The sequence below is a fragment of the Antechinus flavipes genome, chromosome 2 (genome assembly GCF_016432865.1).
Source record: "Antechinus flavipes isolate AdamAnt ecotype Samford, QLD, Australia chromosome 2, AdamAnt_v2, whole genome shotgun sequence".
Taxonomy (NCBI): domain Eukaryota; kingdom Metazoa; phylum Chordata; class Mammalia; order Dasyuromorphia; family Dasyuridae; genus Antechinus; species Antechinus flavipes.
In genome coordinates, this window is record NC_067399.1 from 666,762,963 (window position 1) to 666,786,603 (window position 23,641).

General features: G+C 37.1%; 1 protein-coding gene and 1 long non-coding RNA gene across 2 annotated transcripts; one reads left to right on the forward strand and one right to left on the reverse strand.

Moving 5' to 3' along the window:
- Positions 1–8,066: 8,066 nt before the first annotated feature.
- On the reverse strand, positions 8,067–20,317 carry TFAM (transcription factor A, mitochondrial). Its single transcript, XM_051982630.1, has 7 exons — positions 20,080–20,317; positions 18,031–18,158; positions 16,268–16,338; positions 14,504–14,653; positions 12,181–12,276; positions 10,516–10,572; positions 8,067–9,105 (listed from the first exon to the last, which is right to left on the reverse strand). The coding sequence occupies exons 1-7, from the start codon at positions 20,199–20,201 to the stop codon at positions 8,953–8,955; spliced, it is 777 nt and encodes a 258-aa protein (XP_051838590.1). The 5' UTR covers positions 20,202–20,317; the 3' UTR covers positions 8,067–8,952.
- Positions 20,318–21,845: 1,528 nt separating this feature from the next.
- LOC127547207 (uncharacterized) lies at positions 21,846–23,039 on the forward strand. Its single transcript, XR_007950092.1, has 2 exons — positions 21,846–21,941; positions 22,560–23,039. It is a non-coding gene; the product is annotated as an uncharacterized LOC127547207 (long non-coding RNA).
- Positions 23,040–23,641: the final 602 nt, after the last annotated feature.

Sequence of the window (23,641 nt, forward strand, 5' to 3'; positions counted from 1 at the left end):
GTGTGTGTGTGTGTGTGTGTGTGTGTGTGTGTGTGTATCTCCAGTGCTTTAGCACACAGTAGGCATTTAATAAGCTCTTTTTGACTGAACAATTTTCACCACACTTTCTCTAACAATCTTCTTCCAAACTAGCATCTCATCCTGACTCATTCTCCCCAGTTCTCCCTTTCCTTTTTCTTCAGAGTATTCTAATTTTTATTCTCTTCCAAAATTTGGCCAAATTTAAGGGTCATCTCCAGGTTAAGAGAGCTTGTTCAAAGCACTAAAGGAAAGCAATCTAAAGTTTAATACAACTCCATTTTTCACATGAGGAAACTGAAGCCATTGAAGTAAAATGACTTGTCCACTAGGAACAAGGAGCAGAGGCAAGATTTAAATTCTGTCATCCCAGCTTGAGTTCTTGTCTCTGGTGCTTATTATCTGGATGACTCTGGGCTGATCACAACCTCCACAGGATCTCAGTGTCCTCTCCTGAAAGAGTTAAACTAGATGACCTGAGTTTCCTTCAGTTCTGAAGTTTCCTTATATAACTTGATAAAATTACATAAAATGTTTGCTTTAAAAAAAATAATAAAACTAGGCCTGTCAATTTTCAGAGACATCTGTTAAGATTTTCACAGGATACCCTATCATCCCTGCCTCTTCATTCACTTAAATGTTTTAAATCAACATGACTGAATTAGAAATTTACCAAGTACAAGCTAAGCCAGAGAACCAATAAAAAAGTTCCCTTTGATCTCACTCAGAAGCTGACCTAGATAAATATCAAGTGGACACGTGAGGTCAGCCCAAATTCAGAGGCCAAGCTCTCAAAACAATCTTCACACGTGAAACATAAGCCAAAATCCATTTGATTTCATTTATTTGAATCTCAAAAATCAGACCTGAGGCTAAAAGGCTTAAAAAGGAACCAAAGATAATCAACCAGTCTACCTCCTTTACTTAACGACTGCCAACATCTATAGTTTTACAGTCAGCAAGACGCGTAGCAGTCTCATTTATTTCTCCCAACCTTTTGAGACATTATTAGTAGACCTGTTTTACAGGAGAGCAAAATGGTTAATAAATCAGAAGGTTAGCTGATTTATCCAGTGTTCTATTCTGTTTCACTTATTAAGGATACAGATTTGCAAATGTCTACACCTTTCAAACCCGTCTTTGTAACTCCAAGTCCATCATTCTAACTCACTAGTTTCAAGGAAGAAAATAAATTATTTATTTAATACTTACTGTATGTCAAGGCACCCTGCTGAAAGTTTACAAAGATTATCTCATTTGAGTCACAGGACCACACTGGCAATTGTCCTTTTTGTAGTTGAGGAAACTTGAGACAAACAACAGCTAAGGAACAGGAGCAAAGTCATATAGTAAGGCTCAATTCAGAGGTGGGATTTGATTCAGGTCTTCCGGACTCCAGCTCTACTACTCTATTCACTGTGCTACTTAAAATGTACAGGAGGGAACAAATGACAATAACAAGGGAAAAGACAAAAGAAAGGAAAATTGAACACAGAAAATGAAGGGAAAGGGCAGAAGATACACAAATGTAAAGAGGTTAGAGCGAATAAGTTGGCTATGGGTATGTGGGGGTGGGGAGGGAAAATAGGGCTGCTATCCCAAAGATGGAAAACTTATTGATAATGCATTATATCCCTCATAACCATCTCAAGATATCTATGAAGCATCCTCAAGAGCCTGGCACTGCACCAACATCAAATTAAACAAGCTAACAGCTTTAGCTGTTACGTTGTTTCATAGCTGGCAACGAAGTTGCTGACAGAAACTAACCCAAATTATCTTGACATCAACTTCCTATCAACCTTAGAACTATAATGTGACATCTAAAGTGTAGTGAAGAAATCCACAGGGAATAAGGGAAAGCAGGGACTCAAAGAAGATAATGAAATAAGAATATTTAAAGTGTGAATATGATAACACCACGAGAAAGAGAGGTATAATGGAAAAAGACCATTTTTACTACAAAACCAAGATTCAAGCTCCAACTCAGACCAACCCTTAGTCCTTGGTCCAGTTTCCAAGCAACTCTCTGAGATTCTAATTTGGTTCGAATTGGTGGAGAGCTTTCTCATCAGAACCTATCATCAATGAAAACACAGCTGATTAAGCAAACAGATTTATGAACAATTCTCAGAATTGCAAACTAGTAACAACCATATTTTTAAAATGCTCAAAAATCACTAAGAATTGAGAAACACAACTCAAAGCATCTCTATTGTTTCACTTCACAATGAGCTAATCAACAAAAATGAGGGAGCCAAGTCAGAACAAAACTTTGAGTCAGGAAGAACCAAGCTCAAAACTAACTTCAGATACTGACAATGTGACCATAACCTATCTGTAAACTATATCTATATACCTATTATATATACATATATTATAAACCGTAAACTCTATCTAGTTTCTTCATTTACTATATAAAAAATAATAGCACCTAACTCCTTAAGTTGTTGTGAATAGCAAATAAAATACTTATAAAGTGCTTTGTAAAACCCAAAGCACCATATCATTGTGAGCTATCATTATAGTCAACATTAAGATGATTGTACAGTATTTAACATGTATAGGACGGCTTGCCATTTGGGGGAGGGGGTGGAGGGAGGGAGGAGAAAAATTGGAACAGAAGTGAGTGCAAAGGATAATGTTGTAAAAAATTACACTAGCATGGGTTCTGTCAATAAAAAGTTATTAAAGAAAAAAAAAAGACAAGAAAAAAAAAAAAGCTGCTTGTGCAGGAAGAGGCATTCCAGTCAGTACAGTTAGTGAAGCTGTGAAATCTGGACAGCTACTATAGAAAGTATTTGAATTATGCAATGGAACAATTAAACTATCCATACTTTGACTCAGAATCCCCCTATTCGATGGTATTTAAGAAAAATCATGGATAAGAAAATCTCCTTGTAAATCCAATATTTACAGCAGGACTTTTTGTGATAACAAAGAATAGGAAACAAAGTAGATACCCATCATTAGGAAATGGCTAAACCAAATATACAAGGATGTAATAAAATAGTACTTCGTCTTAAAAAACAATGCAGAATGTAGGAAAACTTAGATGAACTGATGCAGAATGAAATAACAATCTGGAAAAAATATGCTCAATTATAAAAATCAAAATGGAAAGATCCATAAATCAATAAAGAGTGATTGTAACCTAACAGTTTTTGTTTTTCTTGCTTTCTTAGTTGCGGGGGAGAGGGAGGAGAGAGGGGGAAGGAAAAGTAGAAGAGAAAAAAAATTAGCCTTGAAAATGAAATTGGACAAAATAAACCTTTGGTTAATGTAATCAGAAAAGGGAAAGAAAAAAACCAAATCACGAGCATCAAAAATGAAAAGGGTGAATTTACCAATGAAAAAGAAATTAAAGCAATAATTAGGAACTATTTTGCCCAACTGTATGACAGCAAGTCTGACAATCTAACGAATGGATATTTACAAAAATATAAATTGCCTAGGTTATCAAGAGGAAAAAAACTAGTCATATCTTAGAAAATGAAATTGAATTTTTTAAAAAGTGAATGTTACACATTACAAATATGTTGCCACTACCCTACTCCTTTACAAAAATGGGAAGTCTATAGGTGTAGAATACGCATAGTAAGACTCTGGTGTATTGATCAGTTTAGCTGAATTTTTTTTGCTGAAGCAATTGGGGTTAAGTGACTTGCCCAGGTTTGACCTAGTTGTATAACTAGCAAGTGTTAAATGTGCCAGGTTTGAATTCAGATCTTCTGACTTCAGAGCTGGTACTCTACTATGCCACCTAGCTGCCCCTTTTCTCTTCCTTTTTAAAAAATTAAATATTTTGTTTGTATCATGACTGTCTGAGGAGGTAAAGAAGGATACTAAGGAAAATTTTGGATACATAAAAACAAAAGATATCAACAAAAATTTATTTTTAAAAGCCATATGGGAGAATGTTCCAAATCACTAACAAAACAAAAAATACAATTAAAACAATCAACACAACCCAGCTGTCTTAGTTCACAACCAGCAAACTAGCAAAGATGTCAAAAGATAGGAATAATCCATGTTAGAAAGGTTGTAAAAGGATGAGTACATGTTTTTGGTTGAGTTGTAATTCAACTATTCTGGAAAACAATTTGAATTAAAACAAAGAAAGTAACTCTTGACCCAGAGATTCCCCAAAGAGGTCAAAGACAAAAAGGCGTCATATTTGTCAAAATATTCATAATACTATTGTATTATCAAAAAGATGCCCCATCAATTCCGTAATGAGCAAACAGGGTGCATGAACCTAATGGAACATTACTGAGCAACAAACATAAAATTAGAACATGATGAATACAAAATCTTGGACTTATATGAACTGATATTCACATACAGTAAGTAGTAATAATGTTTGTCAACAATGGAAAAGGAAATAACTGCAAAAAAACAAAAACTAAAAGCAAAATTAAAATGAAAAGGCTTGGCTCCAAAAAATTTGATAAGACTCATCCCACTTCTTTCTTCTTTGGAAAGGTTAAGAAATCCTTGGCTGTCAATCATACATTATATCACTTTTTAAGAGATAAAACAGTCAATGCCAAAGAGTGTGGAATATTTAAATGTGCTACTGATAGAGCTGTACATTATCAAAATTATTTTAGAAAACAATTCAGAATTATGAAAAAAAAAAAGTGGCTAAAATGCCCATACTCTTTGACCCAGAGATCCATTGCTAAGTAAATACCCAAAGAAGGCCAGTGATTTTTAAGCCTAAAATACCTCCAAATATTTATAGCAACACCTTTTCTGCATAATAGTAAAAAACTAGAAAAAAGTGGATACTGAATGAATGAGGAACAGCTAAACAAACTGATATCTGACTGTAAAAAATGAAAAAAACGATGAATGTAGAAAAATGCAGATTTACATGAACCAATACAAAGTGAAGCAAATAGAGCCAAAAAATAAAATATAATTAGAAAAATTCAAACGTAAAGAATACACAAAAATTACAAATGAGCAGAATGATCTCAAAAATACTTTCCCCCACACCTTTGCACAAGACCTATTTTGTATTTATTGTCAGTTTTCAACATATTATTTTTCTTTTTTTCTTTTAAGAAGTCTGTTACATCAGATAGCTCATCAGATAGCTCTAAGCAGAGAAGGCTATAAAAGCAAATTTAGGTAATATAAAAATCCAAAGATATCAATAAAAATATTTTTTCTTAAATAATTAAGAAAGCAACTCAATTTCATTTCCACTATAACTATAGTTTTCCTCCAAGTTTGAGGGTTTGGCTAATTAAATAACATTTCTAAAAAATTTTGCCTTCCTTCAGTGCCTCTATTCTCTTAACAAATATTCTCCTACAATGATTAATTTAAAAGTCTTCTCAAGTGATTTTGGAAAACAAGCTTATTAAGGACGTCTCTTGGGATATTTTCTTGAAGGTTTTTTTTCCTTAGAAAACCTTTTGATTTTGACAAATTTGTATTTATTAATGGTGAAAATATTCTAATTCTTTTTAAAAAATTTTTATTGATATCCTTTGACAAAAGCTTTACAATATTTTCACATAACTTTTATTGTTGAAAGCTTTCTCCCTTCCTACCCAATTAGCTATCCTTTGCAACAAAGATTAAAAGAGAAAAAAAAAAGGCAATTCTGCAACATCATCAACATATATAACTATGTCTTAACAATACATGCAATATTCCATATCAGTAATCTTCATCCCTCTCAGCAAGGGAGAGATCAAATCTGATTATATTTAAAATAAAGTATAAATATTCTAATTTTCTGAGATTTTTCAGTTAAAAACATTTCAAAGCAGAATGATAGCACTAGCAATGAAAAATGTCAAATGCCCTCCATACCTATTACATGAGCCCAGTACATTTCTAAAGTAATTTAAAGCTACTGCAATAATTATTCACAATCTAAGTTTAATTATAAGGTCAGAGAAAAGGGATCTACTTATGAAAAAACAGTATTTGTTTACCTTAAAAAAAAATCTTAAAAAAAATTTCAGAGATTGTAATAAAAAGAACTAGATATCTGTCTGTACCCAAAGGCTATAGCACAACCTGGTGGTATGAAATAACAGGTCTTAGACATGTACAGAATACAACCAATAAAATGCTTGTTGGCTGACATGCATTCTTATGTAACACTGCAGAGCAAAACTAACCTTTAAGTTATAACATTAAAATACTTGGAATCATTATTAAACTTCTAAACTCTCCAGCTACTAAATTACTTACAAAAAGGAAATATTCTCGTGAAACAATATCAATTTTGCAAATTAGTATTATTTTTCCTGAATTGAATATACACCTCCTCCTGCTTAGAAAATCACTCTTCCTTTGTTTCACCATTTTTAATTTTTCACCATCTACTATTCTTCTATATCCACTGTGCAATCAAATTAGTGAATGCTAAAAACACCAGAGGTATTTGGACAGAGGTAAGGGAAATACAAGATGCTTTTAGTTTTCATGCTCTGAACATGAGGCGCATTTTTTTTAGTCCCATGCTATAAGTGATGTTTGCCGCATGCTACAAAGAGGCACTATGTCACAGTAGATATTGTATTTGAAATCATAAGACCCGTCTTCAGTTTCTTCCATGGCACTTTCTAAAATCCCTTCTTCTCACTTCTCAACCCTTTGTAATTTGGATTCAACTTCATCACTCAAAACAACTCTCCAAAATTAGCAAGGACTTGAAATTGCCAAATCAAATGGTTCTTTCTCATATCTCCCCCTCAACTTCTTCAACATCTGGCAGTTGACTATCTGGTTCACTTGCCTGTACTCTGGGAAGCTGTTCCTTCATTCTCTGGCCTTGTTGGCTCTACATTACACTCTGAACTCAGGTGTTCTTGTGTGTGTGTGTGTGTGTGTGTGTGTGTGTGTGTGTGTGTGTGTGTGTGTGTGTGTATAAAACTTTGCAGATCAAAAAGCACTATATAAATGTTTAGTACTTCTAGCCACTAAGAGTGCACCTTATCTATAATCCTTAGAAAGACAATTTAAATTTTAAATACTATGACATTTTGAAACAGAAAGTGAACCAGAATTTGAAACATTCTTATCTTTCCTCTTGAAAATGCTCTGTACTTATTTCTTTGAAATTATGTTCAAAAATATCTCCCTTGCGGGGCAGCTAGGTGGCACAATGGATAGAGCACCAACCCTGAAGTCAGAAGGACCTGAGTTCAAATCTGGCTTGACACTCAACACTTCCAAGCTGTGTGACCCTGGTCAAGTCACTTAACCCCAATTACCTCAGGGGGAAAAAAAATTTGCCTTAGTGACAAATGGATCAGTGATAGAAGTTGTTATGAGTATTTTGACGGTAATATATAGAATATAAGCCTCGGAGCATTTATTTTTTTCCTAGCATTAGTTGGCTCCAGGCCTATCTTACAATTCTAGTTAAAGGAATTTTTTAACACCTTTACAGAAATAATATATACAGCTCTAATGTCACCACTTTATCCCTACTTTACCCATCAGGATGCTCACCTACTCCAAAGTTTTATGTTGAAAGGGTCAATAGTCTTCAGCTTTAGTCTTAATTTAATATAACATCTTTTAACTTCATTATGACATCTCTACAAAAATATCTGCATTTGTGTGTTTGTGTATGTCTTAGTCTACCATTTAAGCAGAGGTCCTCAAACTACGGGCCAGATGCGGCAGCTGAGGATGATTATCCCCCTCACCCAGGGCTATGAAGTTTGTTTATTTAAAAGGCCCACAAAACAAAGTTTTTGTTTTTACTATAGTCCGGCTCTCCAACAGTCTGAGGGACAGTGAACTGGCTCTCTATTTATAAAGTTTGAGGACCCCTGGTTTAAGGTCTCCAACATGTCAGATTTGGCTTTTCAGCCCCTTGAGGATAAAAGCATCCTAGTTACCATGGACATCTGAAGGAGGATTTAGCAATTCTTCTTCTTGCAGAGTATTCTAAAGGTTCTGATTATTCTGTAGCAAACTTAGAGGAAGTGAAAATCTTCACACATCATAATAAAAATTGATACTGGATGGGAAAACTATTCTACTTAAGAACAGAAAACATTTGAAAATTATTTCAATTTCATATAAAGTATAATTTTTCATAAAATAAACTTACATACTCAGCACCCAAGTCCAGTCCCTGGCACATAAGAGGCACATAATACTTGATTGATTTCTTTAAAAAAAAAAACAATAACTAAAAGAAAGACATGTTTTCAGAACATATTTAAGTATGTAAATTAGAAAGAATGCTTTAGAAGATTTATTCTCTGTGATAGAAACATCAATGTGCAGAGTTGACAATCTTTTTTTACTTTACCAAAAAAAAAAAAAAAAAAAATGGATGGAATTGTTTACAAAATCTTCAGTAGTTTTTTTTTAAAAAAGGCATAAATGAAATCAGCACTTGCGTGTGTGTCCACTCATCATCTCTGAATACCATCTCAGCTAGTATTACCTAAGAATCAGAACTTGCCTTGGTATTGAAATTTGCCCAGGTCAGCTCTTCAATTCTTTAAAAATACACAACAGTGATAGTTTAGACCATGGTAACTTTTATAATTTAAAATAATTTGAGAAAAGTAAACCCTTGTTTCCTCATTAGGAAATAAGAATACTTTCTTATTGTCCAGTATCAAAAATATTTCACAGTTTGATTTACCTTTATCTAAGGGTAAAACTAATCCCTCCGACACCTAGATGAACTTTTTTGGTATTCAGTTGCTCCAAAAGCAAATTTTACCTAAATTTAGACTGAATCTATACCATCAGAGTATCCATAACTAGGTGCTATACAAAATGTGTCAGCATATTGGCTGAAGTCCAACTGTTAACAAAAAGATTAATATAAAATGTTCGCAAACATCATTCTTAGAAATTTTGCTGCAGTCCTGCGTAGTGAGAGACCTGATTGGTTCTTGAATAATTATCATCTTCACTATGAAGATGTTTGCATCAATAGATGTCTTCAAGGTGTTTTCCCATTTTAGTCGATAGCTTCCTAAAACGTAAAAGATCTTCCCTTCCAATTTCAATCATTTTTTCTTCCCACGATTTAATTTCATTTGCATAACGAATTTTATCATCCTCGGCAAGTTGGATATATATCTGAGGAAGGAATAAATAGTTGTTCAGTAACTTTTTGGGGCAAATTTCCTCTTCTTTCTGTTACAGCTAAATCTATGACTTGTATCTATTTCACACAAATATAAGTGTAAATAAACACTTCCAGAAAAGAGAGGGGGAAAGAAGACATCAATAAAGATAGACAGCTACATGTCACTAATCAGCAAAGTCACTAAAGGATATACAGCCTATGATATGACAATTATCCCAGGTTACTGTCCCACATGTACAAAAATATTCCTAACACGAATTTCTTTGGTAGGGGACAAAAAATCATCAGAATAGAAAAGTTGACACATCACTTTGACAAATGACCAAACTGCTATATGAATGTTATATCACCATAAGAAAAGAAAAGCATGAGGAATTCAGAGACACTTAAGACCTGATGAACTGAAAGGAAAGGAATCAGAAACGGAAGAGAAATTGTATGATGACAAGGAAAAGACAACCCTTAAAGACATCAGAAACCAACTCAATGGTCATATTTGTGACTTAAAAGGACTATTAGTAAAGCCTAAAGTAAAGCTGGTAAAATTACAAGAACATGTTATCAGACAAGTCCAATGTGCTCATTTGTTTTTCTTTCTTATTAGAAGGAAGGGATTTGTGAAATGATGATGTTTATGTACTAAAATGTTTTTAAAGAGGAAAATTCATCATCCTGGGAGCAGAGGTAAAAAAAAGCATGTGCAATTTGTATATAAAATTTATATTTAAATTATGGTGAGAAAAATCCTTGTGATGTCTCTCGCCCCTAACTCCTCCCCAAAATCATTTAATAGTAATCTATAAGAGAAAAGCAACATGCTTTTGTGGTTAGAGAGCTGGCTTAAAACCAGGAAGACATCAGGGCCTCCTAAGTCTCACCTCTAACATCTATTGGCTATTTGGCCCTAGAAGAACCACTTATAGACTCAGTGCTCTGGACAAATATTTACAGTCTAAATGGCAGAGAAGGTCCTATTCCACACTGGTAGAGGGAAGTTCCTCACCTTCCTCACCTAGAAGTTCCCTCTATCAGTAGGATCACAGGACCAAGTCAAAAACAATCACAAAAGTTCATTTAAAATATTTTAACTGGCTTGTTAGCTGCCATCAAGCTGCTTTGCATACCAAGCTTTAAATATCCTAGTTGAGCATTCGAGACTAAAAATTTTACCAGAAATTGTGGTAAAACTGTCCAAAGATTTACAGGACTTGTGAGTCTAGAAAACATGGTTTAAATCCTGCCATATACAACTTGTATGGCCTTGATCAAATCATTTAATTTCTCTAAGCCTTAATTTTCTCAACTGTAAAATAAAGGGATTAAATGAATAACCTCCAAGGTCCCTTCACAAGCAAAAAAAACTTCATTCAAGATCAAAAGCTGGGATCCTATGACTATACCTGCTTCCGAGATGGTGACAGATTTTTCCATTCTTCATTTAAAAGCTTCATTGTTTCCTAAAAAATGACATATTTTTGATTATCTGCTTTTGAAGTTTGGGTAGAGAAATAGAAGAAACAAAAATAACTAATTGTACAGTTCCTTTTGGGACTCAAGAAATTAAGTTTTCTCTAAAAGCAACAGTTAACACTTGCCTAATTTCTATCATTCTACTCTAAACTTTAACTATGTTTTCAACTAATTAATTCAAGTATAGCAATCAATATACATAAAGGAGAACGCTCCACTTTCTTTCCTTCCAAGAGCCATATTTGTTTATTTAGCTCTAAATCCATGATCTCATGACCTAGATTATCTCTAATTTAGGATTATCTCTAACTTAAATTTCTAAATTTCTTATTTAAAAAAAAAAAAAGCAAGGCTTTCTGAAATGCTGGCCAATAAGATTTGGATAGAGAATGGAATAACAGGAAAGTATGGTTAAAAAGTTAAATTAAGGAATAGCTAGATGGCGCAGTGGATAGAGCACTATCCCTAAAGTCAGGAGGACCTGAGTTCAAATCTGATCTTAGACGCTTAACACTTCCTAGCTATGTGATCCTGGGCAAATCACTTAACCCCAATTGCCTCAGCAAAAAAAGATCAATTGATCTTATTTTTCTAGTGCAGCATGATAAATATGGAAATATATTTAGAAGAACTGTATGTGTTTAATCTATATTAGATTGCTTCTTGCAAGGATATGGGATTCTGCTAAGAGGGATTACCAAGGCCACCTCGACCTTTGATGCACAAGTTTTCTGCCACCTTGCAGAAATGTTCTTGTTGAGCAAGGAGCATTGATTTGTGATCGTGGGAACAGGTGTAAGCCAAGGGTCACAGCCAGTGGCTATGCGAACAGGGATGCCTGAACAGGGCCTCTCGCCTGTGAGCGAGCTCCTGAATTGCTGGATTGGCTCTCCTCTCATTGGTAGATATCGTGCATACAAAATGCCCATGAGCTGCTTCTCTGAATGGTGATTGGGGATTGCCTACTGTTCATGCACTGATCACGCATGCAAAAAAGTATATCAAAAAAGTATATCAAAAAGGCTGTATGGCATAGTAAACTGGAGATCTTTTCACAAGCTATGAGTTTGCCACCTCATTCATTTCGCTTCTGAGGTCAAAGGGCTCATATGCCATGAACTCTTAAAAGACAGCCACAACAGCTCATTTAGGGGATGGGGAAGGAGAAGGAGAGGGCAAAAAATTTGGAACACAAGGTTTTACAAAGATGAATGTTAAAAACTATCTTTGCACGTATTTGGAAAAACAAAATACTATTTAAAAAAAAAAAAACAAATAGTAAGAATAATTTAAATCATTACATGAAACCTCACTTCTTCTTATGATCAGACTTGGCTCTGCCTACAACACCTGAGATGTGGCACAGATCTGTCTAGTGAATATCATGCTTAGACAATGACCTTTAATGAAGATGAGATTTGGGGTTCAAATGTCACTAATGTGGCTCTACAGTAGAAAACTCGACCTTATCTTAAGGACTGTTATTTCACGACCTTAATTATATATCACTTAAGAAACTGAGGATTTAAAGATTACACGTGAGTATCAATAACCAATGCACACAATACTATATAATTATTAAACATTAGCTTTACCTGTGATGAAATCCCTTTTCCTTCCTTAAAGTGTTCAGAAATAAAAATATTATAGCCCGAGCGAGGTTTTTTGGGCTTTCCAAAGATGGTTAACTCCTAAATAACAAAAAAAAAAAAGAATTAGAAATTTCTAGGAAAACAGGAAAATGGTCTGATAGAAATTAGATACAGATCAACATTTCACCAAGAAAGCCTCCAAATGGTGCACGACTTAAAGACTGGTGTCATTAACAAATTAGTGGAGCAAGGAAAAAATTACTTGTCAGACTTATGAAAAAATTCTCTAATATAAGTTCTCATAATGTATTTTGGAACTTATTCAAATTTATAAGAGTCATTCTTCAATTTGAAAATAATCAAAGGATGAGAACATGCAATTTTCAGAGGAAGAAATCCAACCATATCGATCTAGCCATAAGAAAAATTGATAGTGAAGTCTTTAGAGAAAGCAAGGAAAGGCTTAGAGGAACTAATGGAGAGGCTAGTGAGCAGAACCAGAAGAATAATTTATATAAAAGTATCACAAGGACAAAAATTCTAATCACTGCAATGATCAACTATGACTTAAGGACAAGTGACCAAAGACATTCCACATTTTCTGACAGGAAGGTAAAAGACTCCTGATAAAGATTAGAAAACTTTTTCAAACACAAATGATATGGCGTTATCATTCTGTTTGACGAGGCATATTTGCTGCAAAGTCTTTGTTTCTCTTTTTACATACATAGGATGGGGAACAAAGAGAGAAAAAATAAGATTTTCATTCATTAAAAAAAATTAAATTTTAAAGAGCTAGATGCAGTCCCAACTGACTACAAGGTATTGTAACTAAAGTTAGCTTCCAATTATGCACTGAAAAATGCTCTTTAACATGAATATTCTATCCATATGGTTAAGTTTTCAAAATTATGATTAATTTTACTATGAAATATAATTGGATACAGAAAATGTCTTCCATATAAAACGTTTCATAGGAGAGGCATTATGTTGAAAAGGTCAAACGAAGTAAAAGAGCTGAACACAAAGCCACACTGTTTTTAAAGTAATTCCCCAACTAATTTACCCAGTTTCTTAGGCATCAGGAATTATTTTGCTGGCAAAAATAAATACGGTATCTCCAACTCTGAACACTCAATAAACCTTAAAGTATCACATATAAATCAAATATTGGTATTAAGGAACTGAATGTCAAATTGTTACCAACATTCAAGTCCCTGTGATAACAGGAAATAGTGACAAAACAATGGGTCGGGTACTAATTATTGCAAACAACTAGAAGAATGGTCTTGAAGCTGATAGATGAGTGATGGGAAGATGGCCATTGCATTATTGGATATATATCCAAAGGACATCATAAAGTAGAGAAAAGATGTGCAAAATGTTTATAGCAGCTCTTTTTGTGGTAGCAAAGAACTGAAAAATGAGTAGATGCCCATCAATTGGGGAATGGCTGAATAAGTTATGCTACGTGAAAGTAATAGAATATCATTGTTCTATAAGAAATGATGAGCAGGACGATTTCAGAAAAGCCAGGGAAGATTTACATGAACTGATGCTGAGTGAAACAAGCAGAACCACGAATATGTGTACATAATAACAGCAAGAATGTGTGATGATCAACTATGAAATACTTGATTCTTCTCTGTAATTCAGTGATCCAAAGCAATTCCAACAGATGTTGGACAGAAAATGCCATCTGCATCCAGAAAAAGAACTAAGGAAACAGTGTATAAATTAACAAATGCTATGTTCACTTTTTTTTTTTTTTTTGGTAATCTCTCCAATGGTTTTTCCCTTTTGCTATAATTTTTTTCTCCCAACACGATACATAAAGTATGTGTTAAAAATAAATTAAAAAAAAAAAAAAAAAAAAAGATGGCCACTGTACCACCTGAGGTTTTATTCATCACTACCTTCCATGGTCAAATGCAATAGGGCAAATGACCAAGAGCCAATAAAGGTTGAAAGCAGGTAAGACAATGAACTGGATATCCAGAGTTATACCTAGTTAGATGGTTTTCAGTCTTAAGTCGTCCAAATTGATGAAGTCCTACTCTAAAAGGCAAACTAAGACAGTAGTAAAATTGAAATTGCCATGTTAAATTTTAAATATACAAAACCAAAACCAAAATATAAATTGTACACAGAGATCTAGTTTCAAATGCATTCTTTTTTCCCGTTCTTTGTTTATACAGAAATGTTCACATTTCTTAAAATATATCTCATAATGAAAACTTTTCAAAAAACACTACCAAAAGTACAAACAGCTACACATTTATATCAACTTCATTTCTTTGTCAGAGGAGAAACCGGGTTCACTCACTCTTTTTTTCTTTATTATTTCCTTTCTAACCCTTCTTCGACGCTTCTCTTCTTTCAAATTTTTTTTCTCAGCAGGGTCAAGCTCTGCTTTGTATTTAGAGGTCTCTTCTTTGTATATTTTAAATTCTGCCTTAGTAGCTTCTTCATATACCTAAATATAGAAAAAGCATAATAGTCAAAAGAGTTATTATCACTAAGCTGTTGAAGTTAAGTTTATTACACCAAATTTGGTAAGGAAAGAAAGTTGCAAATATTTAAGCAGAGGCAACCTTAGTGGGTTAAACTATCATGTATGCCTTATATATCCAACTAGAGGGAACTATTTAAAAGACATTTTTATTGAAAGTTAAACTATTGCCTCAAAACTGTAAACACCATTCACTAATGAGATTTAACAGTTTCACTGAAAGAAACAGCATTTTTAAAAGCACAAAATTCTAAATCATCTTTTCATATTAAGTAAGGTACAATTGAGCAGGGGTTTTCCCCCAGGAGGAAGGTAGAAAAGAAAATGTATTTTTGTTCACTGGAAAAAACAGGGTACACTCTACACATCTTTTAGATTGGTTAAGATGACAGGAAACGATAAATATTGGAAGGAATGTAGAAAATTGGGACACTAATTACACTATTGGTGAGGTTATGAACTCATCCAACCATTCTGGAAAGCAATTTGAAACTAGGTTCAAGGGGCTATCAAACTACATACCTTTTGATCCTTTGGATCTGTATCCCAAAGAGATCATAAAAAAGAGAAAAGGACCCACATGTGCAAAAATGTTTATAACAGCCCTTTCGGAGTGGCAAGGAACTGGAAACTGAGTGGATGCCCATCAACTGGAGAAGAGTTGAATAAGTTATGGTCTATGAATAATGAAATATTATTGTTCTATAAGAAATGATAAACAGAATGACTTCAGAAAGGTCTGAAGGGACTTACATAAACTGATGCTAAGTGAAGTGAGTAGAATCAAGAAAACATTGTACATAGCAACAACAAGATTATGGGATGATCACTTCTGATGGATGTGGCTCATTTTTCAAAAATGAGATGATTTAGGACAATTCCAACAGACTTGTGATGGAGAAGCCATCCACATCCAGAAAGAAGACTATGAGGACTGAATATGGATAACATAGCATTTTCACCTTTTTGTTTGTTTTTTCCTTTCTCATTTTTTCCTTTTTGGATTTTTCTTGTACAACATGATAAATGTGGAAATGTTTGCAAAGGTGAATGTTGAAAAGTATCTTTGCATGTATTTTGAAAATAAAAAAAAACTATTATTTTTTTTTAAATCTATGTGACACTAATCAAGTCACTTAATTCTTAAAAGAAAAAAAAAATTATGGCTGCCTCAGTGTTTAAAATTGATTTACCATCTCTTTACAGCTACCTATGTAAAGACTTAAACGTCATAAGAGTATTTGGGTTTCTAAAGAATAGTTAAAATATACAAAACATTTTCAATTGTAAAGCAGACCATACAAAATTTAATATTCTTATATTCCAATTAAGGCCAAGGAGGGTAAAGTAACTAACTCAAATTTAGATCTAAGAAACACTGGCACCAAGAGTTGGACCCAAGCTTTCTGGACTGGAGTTAAATATTTTTACCAAATGTTCTATGGTCTGTAAGAAAAACGGTTTATGAGATTGAGTTTTTTCATTGCCCATGAGCACTGGCCAATAAATTGGTCATCTGATCCCTAAAATTCATGGCATTAACAGTAGCCCAGGATAATGGTAAAGAACTATACTTACTTTCTTCTTTGATTGTGGAAGCTCCCTCCAAGCTTCAGCAAGTTTCTTAATTATCTCTGTGTTTTTCAAATCTGAAGAATGAAATTTTAAAAGTTTCAATTTTTTTTCTCATGCCTAAAGATTTCTAAAAAAAAGACTAATTCTCTGGTATCTTCTCCTAAATGAATTTATGATTATGAAATCATTCTCCCATAACCTAAAGCACTATTATCTCTAGTCAAATAATCCAAAACACAAGTTTGATAAATAGCTTCAAAAAAGTATTTACTGACTTTCAACTGACAGTTATCATATACAAGTTAATTTCTAGGACATGTTAAATTGACATCACATCCATAATGAATTTCAAAAAACAGCTCTTGTTGGGCTCCCAATCATTTTAAGTTTTATTATCAAGCTACTTGTAAAAAAAAAATGACCAAATGAGCTAATTTTTGACACGACGATTATTTCTTCTCGAAAATATTTTAAGATATACTGCATTATTCTCAAATACATCTACTAGTCTCATATTTCTTCCTTTACATGCAAGAGTGAGATGCAGGTTTTTAAAAAGGTGTTTTCCCACTTCCCACAATATAAGTTGAGGACCTAGTTCACATGTTCCTTGCTACTGCTTAGCATGTTATTACTGAGGTTTTCTTATCTTTATGATGGAAGAGAAATGAAATCAAATGTATACATATCCTTAACCTTTCAGAAATTCAGTGTTTTACAAGACTATGATTTATTTTATTTATTAAAAATAAATCACTGATTCCTTAAAATACTGTTAAGACTAGTACATAAACACCATGGTGTATCTTGCTTTAAGAGAGCCATGTGATCCTATTCATTTGCTCCCACAATCACCTGTTCCTGTGATGCCACTTCTATCTCAAAAGCCTTATTTTGTTCTGGTAGGTGCCTCCCACAACAGAGATTACAACTTGTCTCTAAACATTCACTAAAGTTCCCCAGGGTACCTAGCATGGCACCTGGAGCACAGTAGGCACTTAATAGAAGCTTACAAAATATGATACACAAAAACTTCATCATTCTATCTCTCTGAACTTGGCTGCCACAGTCCTTGGACAAGAAATACACAATTCCTTTCTGGACTCAAACTTGAAACCTTTCCAGGTTGTTAGGCCCTGCCAGCACTTATACTTCACTGGCACAGTCTTCAAATATCCAAGGTCACCTGTGAGATGAGGAAGCTCCAGAAAGGATTTCCCCAGAGCTACAAAAGCTCTACATGAAATCTTACAAATGGCAAGAGCATCCACTCTTTGGACTTCACTGCCTTCACTCATGCCAACCTTGCTGCTGCTCTTGAGTCAGGGGATCGCTATCTCAGATCACTGAAGTGCCATAAACTAGGGAGGATCAAGACAAAGGGAAGCATGGGCTGGCTTCCAGCCCAGAGGTAACATAGGCTTGTTTTTCCTGAAGATACAGCCTGACAACACACACTAATTACAAGAAGCCTCTTTTTGGAACCTCATTAAAAAGTATTTATTTTCAAAGTTATATCATTTTTTAAAAACTCCAAGCCTTTCACTCACTCTCTCATATCACCATAGCACTCTGATGTGGTAGGGTGTGACATGGGTTCTAAAGCTTGTCTCCTTGTTACAAACAAGGAAACAGAAAAAAGTTAAGCGACAGCCTCATGACTATGGATGGCAAATCCAGATCAGCAATAAAAGTTCCATGCTTTCTTTTCTGTTATGTCCCACATGGTGTCAAGGAAAAGTAGACTTCCAAAAACAGTAACTTACCTGGATTTTGTTCTTTGATTATGGGCCGATGCTCCACTGTAAAACGAATGTATGCAGACAAAGGCTTCTTTGGAGCATTAGATAAAGTGCAGTCTTTCATAAACCATTCCAATCCACAGAAAGAATTGCTTGGAATAAAAATTGTGTTAAATTTAGTAGTTTATTAATAATCCCTTAAAATAAACATCTACATATATGTAGCACTAACCCTAAGGTGCTTAATCACAAATTCTGAGGCAGCAAGAGCAAGGACTTTTATTGATGTTCTATGGATCAAAAGCCTGAGGACCAGAGATGTTTTCTGGCTTGTGACTGATCATATAACTACTAAATGTTAAAATTTCATTTAAAGCTCAAATGGAAAGTCACAAGATGCCCCAGATTTCAGGAGGGCAATGTAGGAAGAAATGCCAATCAATTCTGGCTTCCAGCAGCTGAGGAAGCAGACTATGTGCTTTAAACAAAAGACCAAGATAAAGTTCTTTAAGTCACAATGTATGAACGCCTGACTTTTTCCCACCTAAGTCCTCAAGTACGAGTGGACGAGGATCCTTACACTACCTTTGAAACATAGTCTATAACCTAAAAGTGCTTTGAGACAGAGGTCGTTCTGTCACAATGTACTATAATTCTTTAAGGACACACACGTGTGGTGTAAAGTACATCTCCTAACAACATTATTCTAGAAAAAATGTGGAAATAAAAATACCTTGAATCAGTTAAAACATCATTTTGGAAGGATTGCCATGTGCTAAGCCACGTGTTATTACTGGGGACACAAAGAAAATGCAAAGCCAATGTCCTTGTCCTCCAGGAGCTCACAAGCAAAATGTAAACTGACAACAGATATCCAGGAATGTCATAGGTGAAGATCCCCACAGCTAAGGTGAGGAAGGCTGAACCATCGGGGAAAAAAATGGGGTGGACAGCTCGGTTGGAGCCTGGCTTGAGAAGAGGAGGAGGTGAGGAAGAAGAGAATTCTGGGCACAAGCAACAGCAAAGGACAAGGAGTTGGAGACACCATGAATGGGCCAGGCTATTGGAGTGGGGAAGGGGACGAGCAGGGAGATTTAAATGTCAAACTTTTTAAATATTCATTTTATCCTGGCGCTGGGAAGTAGCCAGGACCTAACGTTCCTCTGTGTGGAGAACAAACAGGAGTGTGGAAGGAGGTTGGGGAGAAGGTTGCAGGCACAGTCCCAGCAGGAGTTGCAGGTGTGCTCCAGAGCCAGGACAAGATGAAGGTCTTGGAGGATCATCTGGCCCAAGCTCCCCATTTTGCAGATGAGAAAACTGAGGTCCCAAGTGTGATCCTGGAAGATTTCCCCAAGTCACAAGGTCCTGAAAGGGGCCAGAATTTAAACCAAGACCCCCACTCTGAACCCTGTGTCTTTGCACTAAAAGGTGACCAGTCAAAAAGCACTGAAGATGCCACTCCCACGCAGTTTTATCGCCACGGTTTTCTGCATGAGCGCACATAGTGGACACACCAAAGGCTGTTGCAGCTGGGGACTGGGAGGTATACAAGATGAGCCTCAAAGACGATCAGGGGGAGTGTAGAGGACTGGCCTCCCCAGCCTTACAAGGGGCTCCAGGAAACCTTAAAGGTCACCTCGGTCAAGGTCCCATTTTAGAGGAAGGGCGTAAGAAGGGGCGGGTTCTGGGTGCAGGGTTTCTCCTAGCTCCCCCCCCATGCCCCTAGTTGGGCGTTTCCCAACATGTGACCTCCCAATGGGGGCACAGACACACGCCACAGCGCGGGGACTTCAAAAGCTCCCAACGGCTGCGCCCACAGCAGGCTCTTAATAAAGACTCGCTATGCCCCCAGGCAGCAAGGGGCGTCAAAAAGCCCAGAGCCCCAGCTCCACAGCGCCCAAGAAGGAAACGCCCACTTTGCAAAGGGAGAAACTGAGGCTCTGACAGTTGAAGCCCCGGACCTCCGGGGGGACCTCAGAAAGCCCCGAACCTACAGAGTAGGCACCTAATAAATGCCGGTTGGCGCCTACCCGCGGTGGGCCAGGCCTTCGGGCCTCGCCCCCTTCCCCTCACCTCAGCGGCGGCTCCAGCAGCCCTCGGGAGACGGCAGAAACTCGGAGAGCAGCGGGCCGGCCCAGAGCCCTCAGCGCCCCCCAGCTTCCGTGCAGCAGCTGCGTCGCAGCCTTCGCCGCCATGACCCCAGTCCCGTCCTCCCTCTGCTCGCAAAGGCGCCAGCGGCGGCAAGTCCCAAGCGTGTTTGTGTCCGTGTGGGAAGCGCCTCCGGTCCGCGCCGCACGCGGAGCATTGTGGGAGGGGAAAAGGACCACTTCCGGTAGGGGACCCGCGCGGCCACAGCCGCAGCTAGGGCGCATGCGCCTCCCGGAGGCGGGCCGAACGAGGCCGCGGGCGGGGGAGGAAAGGACGGAACTTGGGTTCTCCAGTCGCGCCTGCGCACTAGCGAGGCCTGGGGCAGCGCGCCCGAGGCTAAGGTTTCTTGCCCTTCGCTGCGGTCCCGGGCTGCGCCCCTGGAGCGGCCGAAGACCCCGCTCCCTCCTAGCAGCTTTGTGGGCTTGCGCAAGGGGCTCCGTAAGCTGGAGGCTGACCCCCGCTCATCCCCTGGCCGGGGCTCTCCCAGACCCGAGCCTCTACCCTCCACCTCCCCGATCCCTTCCCGGGTCGGCCACCGGCTTCCTCCGGGGTTGGGCCGAAAGTTTAGCTCCGGGTCTGCTGCCTCCTCCTGCTCGTGTTACAGAGAAGGAAAGTGAGGCAGATAGGGCGAAGGGACTCTCATGGGGTTATACAGCCGGGAAATGTTTGGGCTGTCCCGACATCCCAAGTGTGAAGGGCCCCGGGGAGGTGTCGCGGGTATGGTGAAAGAATGGCAGCGGGCTAAGTGCCCGGAAAACGGCAAAGAATCAGGAGCAAGAAGATAAATTGATGTGAAAAAGATAAGCGAAGCGGGGCCTCCCGTCACAGACAGGCTAATTTTACGTCTTGGAGATGGAGTTGTGGAGGGTCTTGGTCGAGTGGAGGAGGGGCCTTGGAGGAGGAGTTGAAGAAGGGTCTAGTTATTGTCTCAGAAACATTTCTGACCAACTGCGTGTTATCTGACCATGGCTTTAGGATTAAGGGAAGGTAGCTTTAGGAATATTGCTCCACCCTCCCTAGGAGCTACTTAACCCTGTTTGCCTCAGTTTCCTCATCTTAAAATGAACTGGACAAGGAAATGGCAATATCTGCCAAGAAAACCCCAAAGGGGAGTCACAGAAAGTCGGATATGACTCAACAATTCCACTAAAGTGCGAAATGAAGCCAAAGAGATAAATAGAAGCCTTTATAGAGGAAAAATTTTGGATGCCAACCTACAAAGCACTGTTTTCAGGAAAATAATCTGACCATGGAAGTATAAGAAAGGTATGACAGCAGGAAGATTAGATTAGGAGGTTGGGCAGTAGAAGGGAAACAAAAGAGACAAAAGACATTGTGTAGAAGAATCCAGTGGATCCTGGACCTCAGTAGTCATTAAATACACTCCTTTGATTTTACAAGAGAGGAAACTAAGGCACAAGGAGATTAAATATGCAGGATCATCCAACAGGTCTGTGGCCTAAATGAAAAACTTCCTTATTCCAGGCCCAGTGACCTACTAACAAGAGGCTGCCTCCCCAAATCTGGTGACTGACAACAGAAAACGGAAAAATCGATGAAACAGAGCTTATAAACTTGAGGAATAAAGAGAATGGATCTAGGGTTCACTGAATAAGATCAGGGATCCTTGGGGGATAGGATAAGGGGGAGAAAAAAGCCACTAAGAAAGTCAAGCACCCTTAGCTACCATTCCAACTTCCAACTTCCCAAGAAGTTGTGATGAAGAAGGGGAGAAGTCTTTGAACTAAAGGAGAAAGGAATGAGAAAGTGATTTGGGAAGAGATTAGGTTGGTGTCTAAGGGCCAGAGAGTGACTATTCCAAAGAGTCTGGAAAGCAATTAAAAGAAAGGGGTTAGAGATAAAGAAGGAAAATTACTTAACCTGAAAGAAAATTACTCTGAAGACAAAGAATTAGAGAAGAGAAGGACTCCAAAATATGAAGGGGAGGATACAGAGGCCAAATCTCCTAACAAGCCATCTTGAAAGGAAACGGTAGCTTTATTCCTTTGGGGTGGGTTGCCCAAGAAACAGTAGGCTTCCCATCATTGTATGTCTTTGGGTAAAGGTTAAAGAATTACTTTTCCCATATGTTTTAATGGAGATTTACATATTCATTGGATAAGATGGCCATTGAGGAACCCTCCAATTTGCAAATTCTAGTGGATAGAGAAGGGTCTTAAATTCATGCTGTTGGAGGTTCAACTGAAGGAAGTGAGAATGGTTAATCTGAGAGAAGATTGAGAAATGGAAGACTAAGAAGCCTGATATTGCTCCAAGTATCTAAGGACTTGTTCTTTGGACCCAAAATTAGTAGGACTAGGAAAAATGGATAAGAGGAAGCAAATTTCAGCTTGAGATAAGAATAAAGAAGAAAGGAATGAGAAGGTGATTTTGGAAGAGATTAGGTTGGTGTCTAAGGGCCAGAGAGTGAATATTCCAAAGAGCAATTAAAAAAAAGGGGTTAGAGATAAAGAAGGAAAATTACTTAACCTGAAAGAAAATTACTCTGAAGACAAAAGATTAGAGAAGAAAAGGACTCCAAAATATGAAGGGGAATATATGGAGGCCAAATCTCCTACTTGTTTTCCTGCTTGACATTTGACATTCTCAATCTGGCATCAGCTGATTACATATTATTCCTCCTGGTCTGGAAGGCAAAGCTTCTTAAACTGTAGGTTGCAACCCCACATAACTGAATGTGAGGGTAGGAAAATTTGGTAATGTAAATGGTATCAAATATTCCTCCAAGAGTTCATTCTTTATGTAAAAATAAACAAGCACATCCATCTGGTTGTATGCAAATTAGCTTTGGCCTTTAATGATAAAATTACATGTGATCAAAAATGATTTTTAAATAAATTTCCTTATGATTTATTATCAGTAAACATTTGATTTGTATTCCTATTTTATATACCGATATATTTGGGGTGGAAAAAAATTTCTCAGTCAAAACGAGGTTACAAGTGGAAAAAGTTTAAGAAGCCCTGCTCTAAGGTACATCTAAACAGCTCTCTCTCTTGTAAACAAAATTGCTCCTCTATTGTCAAGATATTAGGAGACACCCTGTTTTCCAGAGCTAAGTCCCAGCAAGCAAGCTGTGCCCTGAGCTTGGCATGACAACAATCCTTTGTACTCACCCTCTGGATGATCTCACCCCCCTGGCAAAATGTATTGCTTTGACGAAGCACTAGGGTGTTCTCTGAGATATTTATGATTTTTATATTAATTAACAGCTATTTAAATTCATTGGAGCTTTCCTATTTCTCAAAGACTTGAGAGCCAGAAACCTGTAGCAGAAAGTGATCAATCAAAATCTGACATGCTAACAATTCCTGTGCTTGTAACTATTGAGTAAACTGAACCAAGTCCTGTGTTTTTGTCCCTGTCATGCTAACTCTGGTCCTGTGTCTCACTGAATCATGACCCTAAAGACTTGAGAAATAACTTACACTGCTCCCATTGGATCCTAGAACACCTGCATTTTCCC